This window comes from Chrysochloris asiatica, unplaced genomic scaffold (assembly GCF_000296735.1).
Source record: "Chrysochloris asiatica unplaced genomic scaffold, ChrAsi1.0 scaffold00430, whole genome shotgun sequence".
NCBI lineage: Eukaryota > Metazoa > Chordata > Mammalia > Afrosoricida > Chrysochloridae > Chrysochloris > Chrysochloris asiatica.
Window position 1 is genome coordinate 931,888 of NW_006408948.1, and position 4,608 is coordinate 936,495.

General features: G+C 47.9%; 1 protein-coding gene across 1 annotated transcript in view; it reads left to right on the forward strand.

Moving 5' to 3' along the window:
* The first annotated feature begins 1,814 nt into the window (after nt 1-1,814).
* The window catches only part of WDR70 (WD repeat domain 70), a 516,881-nt gene continuing 514,087 nt past the window's right edge, over nt 1,815-4,608 (forward strand). Inside the window, exons 1-2 of the mRNA XM_006876935.1 lie at nt 1,815-1,839; nt 1,926-1,991. Of these exons, the coding sequence (XP_006876997.1) occupies nt 1,815-1,839; nt 1,926-1,991 (91 nt within the window). The remainder of the gene's footprint in view (nt 1,840-1,925; nt 1,992-4,608) is intronic.

The following is a 4,608-nucleotide window of genomic DNA, read 5'->3' on the forward strand; positions in this document are numbered from 1 at the left end:
TTCTCACAACTGTTGCTGTATCTGAACCAATTGTTGCAGCCTCTGTGTCAAGGCATCTCGTTGAGGGTCTTTCTGTTTTTTGCTGACCTTCCACTTTACCAAGCTCCTTCTCCACGGACTAGTCTCTCCTGATAATATTTCCAAAGGACATGAGACAAAGTCTCACCATTCTCGTTTCTAAAAAGGATTCTGACTGTACTTCTTCTAAGACAGATTTGTTTGTTCCTTCTGGCAGTTCATGGTATATTCTTTGCCAACATCAAAAAGTTTCCATTCTTTTTCAGTTCTCGGTATTCACTGTCTAGCTTTCACATGCACACCTTAGTCCTCAAAGTGATGTCTTTACTTTTTAACACTTTAAAAAGGTCTTTGTAGCAGAGTTGTACAGTGTAATATCCTTTATGTTGTTGTTGTTGTTAAGTGCCATCGAGTGGGTTCCATCTCATAGCGACCCTGTATAGGGTTTCCTAGAAGTGGTTGGTGAGTTTGAAATGCCCTCCTGTGGTTCAAACTAACCTTGCTGTACAAAACCGATCTTGCAGTCCAGGGCTTTATCGCCCAGCGTCACTTATTGTTAAGTCCTGTCGAGTTAGTTCCAACTCATAGCAACCTTGTATAGGTTTCCTTAGGAGTGGCTGGTGAGTTTGTATTGCCCACCTTAGGGTTCAAACTGATCATTCTATCCAGGGCTTGATCCCACAGCCCCACACCTGAACTCCTTTATATTGTTGTTAAGTGCCATCGAGTCAGCGACTCATGTTGTTGTTGTTACGTGCTGTCGAGTCTGTTCCGACCCATAGCAACCCTGAACAGGGTTTTCGAGGCTGTAAATCTTTACGGGAGCAGAAAGCCTCATCTTTCTCCCTCAAAGCAGCTGGTAGTTTCGAACTGCTGACCTTGAGATTTGCAGCCACTAGACTACCAGAGCTCCTTCAGCGACTCATTGTTGTTGTTGTTAAGTTCCATCGGGTCGGTTCCGACCCATAGCGCGACTCACAGGAACCCTGTATTAGGTTCAGAGGAGCAACTAGTGCGTTTGAACCGCTGACCTTGTGGTTCAGGTCGACCTTGCAGTCCAGTGGATTATCGTGCAATGCCACACCATAAATCCTTTATATTGTTAAGTGCCATTGAGTCAGTTCTGACTCATAGCGACCCTTTATAGGTTTCAGAGGAGCAACTGGTGGATTCGCAGTCCAGTGCTAATCCTACAGCGCCACACCAGGAGTCCTATATAAAGAAGGATAAAACTCAGAGAAAAGGAGACTACTTATCTCTAGAATTCTGTGAGGATTAAGTATCATCTTGAGTAAACTGTCTTAAAAGGTAAAGCTTGTTACAAAATCTTCCGATAATTGTTCCCTTCCGTGGATTAAGTTAAGGAGCATTTGTGTTGCTTGCTGTAGAATAAGCACTGGATTGCTTACCACAAGGTCCGCACTTCAAACTCACCAGCCGCTCTGTAGAGAAAGCTGAGGCTTTCTTCTACCGTAAAGATTACAGCCGGGGAAACCTTTTCTAATGTCGCTGTGAGTCGGAGTGGATTCGATGGAAGCAGATGGTGGCGCTGATGGTGGTGGTGGTTGGGTTGCGTGGGTTAAATTAAGTTGGGAGGCCAACTCAGAGGTGCTTTTCTCCCGCCCACCCGCTAGGGCGGCGCAGCGACGTGGAGCCTCCGTGCGGTTGCCGAGAGGCCGCTCTTGGCTGTGGCAGCGGCGATGACGAACAGAGGCAGCGCTTCCTCCTGAGTTTGCCGCGAGTCTTCACTGCTGCGGGGCTGCAGCTCTAGTTCGTGCAAGAGTGGGTGGCCGGCCATGGAGCGACCTGGGCCAAGCGAAGGTGAGCCTGGGGACTGTCGGGGGCCGGTTCGGAGTAGCCTAGGGCGCCACACTAACAAGTCTTCCACTCTTCTTCTCCTGCTGCAGTGACAGGCGCAGACGCGTCGGGACCCGATCCGCAGCTGGCGGTCACCATGGGCTTTACGGGGTTCGGTGAGTGTGTCTGCCTGCATAAGAGACCCGGCTTCTTTTGCAGAGGTTTCAGGAGCCGCTGGTTGGGAGGGCATGTCAAACTGTCAACCCTGCCCTGCGCTCGCCGCTTCACTGACCCCAAATTACTCTAGCTCCCGTGTACCTCTTGCTATTTCTCGACACTCTTCTCCCTGTGTCCTCTAAATCCTGATTATTTGTTGGCTTCTAGCTTAGGTGACTCTGCTGTGAAGTCCTGAGACAGACACATTGCTTCGTGACCTACTCAGATAAGGATGTGTGTTGGGTTAGGGAGTTAGCCTTTTGTATCATCGGTCTGCTCGCTGCTCGCTGACAGTAAGTAGTTTCTTCCAGAAAGATGGTCCTTTCTGGTGTGATAAGAGCAGCATCTCTAGTTCTTCTTAAGCCTTGAGTGTCTTTGATTTTTGCCTCTTTGCTTTTAAGAGCTCATGTAGTTATATTAAGGAGCCCTGGTGGTGCTATGGAATAAGCCTGGGCTGCCAGCTTTAAAGTCAGCGGTTCAAACTCACTAGCCACTCCTTAGGAAAAAGATGAGGTGTCTGCTCCCGGAAAGGTTTGCAGCTTGGAAAACCTTAGATAGGGCCGCTATGAATTGGAATAAACCTGACGGTAGTGGATTTTGGAGCTATTAGTTGTACCCACCAGCATATTCTTGGATAGTTTCCAGGAATTTTAAAGTCTGTATGTTTAATTACAAGGAGTCTGGATGGCCCAAGAGTTTAAAATTTTTTTTATAAGTTTTTATTATGAGGTTTTCATGGGAGAACATCAGCCCTACACTCATCCTATCGCATTTCATTTCATTGCAATAATTACAATCCCATCCATGCATCATCAAACAACCAAAGGGCACACCCCACAAGCCTGTCCCCCAGTCATCAGCTCACTGCCCCTCTCCCTCTCTGGGTCTAGAGTTCCCAGCTGCTCCATCTGTCCATGTCATCTTCTCTGTCTCTATCCCTCGTGTCACTGCCTGTCTGGGTAGGGTCCCGCTCTCCGTTCTTCTCACATGATGGTCCCAGTGACCTCCGTTCCTGGGCTGCAAAATCAATCTCCCACCTCCCCACCCCCCTTTTGTCAAAAAACATCTACCTCCGTATTTCCTACCCTCACAGTCAGTCCTTATGGCAGTTATTCACTACTGTACCAGTCGGGTCCCAATCAATTGGAAATCTTTCAGTGGCAATTCTACCTTCCCCCACCCCGTCTGGAACTAGGCTCCCTCTTGAAAGCTTGTAAGCCAGTCACTTCTTGCCTTTGTAGACCCCCTCCATTTTGGGTAGCCAATGTCTAAGTTGCCCATCCCTGTCAACCCTGTGTACCGAGGGAGTAGTTGTGGTCCTTGTTGTAAATATTTGTTCCCTTTTTTGAGCTGCTACTTCCATTTGTTGTTGTTGTCAAGTGCCATCGAGTCGAATCCGACCCATAACGACCCTGTATAGGGTTTCCAAGGAGCAGCTGGTGAGCTTGAACCACCAACCTTGCAGTTCAAATGGCTTTGCAGTCTGGTGCATTAACCCACAGTGCCACATAGGTGTAGGTAAAGTTCATCACATTGTAGCAGGTTACTGTTTTTTTTTAGATCCCCCTCTCTTCTTTCTTCTTCTAGTCGAGTTCTGATCATCCAGCCATTGAAGCCAAGTCAAGTGGGTACTATCTGAAAGTATGGCTGTTCTTGTGCATCTCCCCTTACTGATAACAGTTGGACATTTCACTGCTCTAGTTCTCTGTGGTCATGCCACTGCTTCTGGGCCCAGAAGTCCCTGGGTCTTGCCATATTGCTGGCCATCCAGGTCTCCACTTGGGTTCACAGGGATCTATTGAATGTGGTCGGGCTTAGCTCACAACTTCAATGCTGTTATTTCCCCCTCTTCCCCTTACCGGTGATCAACGCAGTCACCAGCCAGACCACATGCCTGCTCATGTATTCTCCTTGAGTCTTAGTCTTGGAAGGCAGTTTGCTCTGAGGGCTCCCAACCACTTGCCTTGATGGCTCCCAGGTGAACAGCTTACTTGTTATTGTAGTAATCAATCAGACTGCCGTTATTGTTTCGGATTTTTCCTGTCGGTTTTTCACGGAGTATCTTCTGTTCTTCTAGCCATTCCAAGCTGGTCTACTTGTGGAAATTTCCTACCTCAATTGGTTCTGGCTGGGGTTCTGGATTCTACCTATGGTCTTGTATAATGTAAAGGCTCCACAGGAAGCCTCTTTCACTGGGCAACTTCTAGCCCCCTTTAAGGTATTCCAATCAGTTATAGGCTGAAGACAGACTTACAAGCTTTCTATAGTGATGATTCTGGCTATTCCTGTCTCCCCACCTCAAGTGTCTATTTTACAATGGTAGGCAAGGGAAACCAAGATTCAAAAGATAGCCAAGCATCTTAGCACTATTCCCCTCTTTTACTCCTTCAAACTGTGCCTCAATCCCCGTATCCCGGAGCCCTGTTGTTCCAAGGCTGTGCATACATCAACATTTACCTCTGCCCCACTGTTCTCCCAGTCTTCCATTCCCCTTACTGCTCTTGTGTATTGTCTCTCCACCCCTGCCCCCCTGTGTCTATTCCCTACCCTGTGCTCTATCTTACCTTCCTTTCCTCC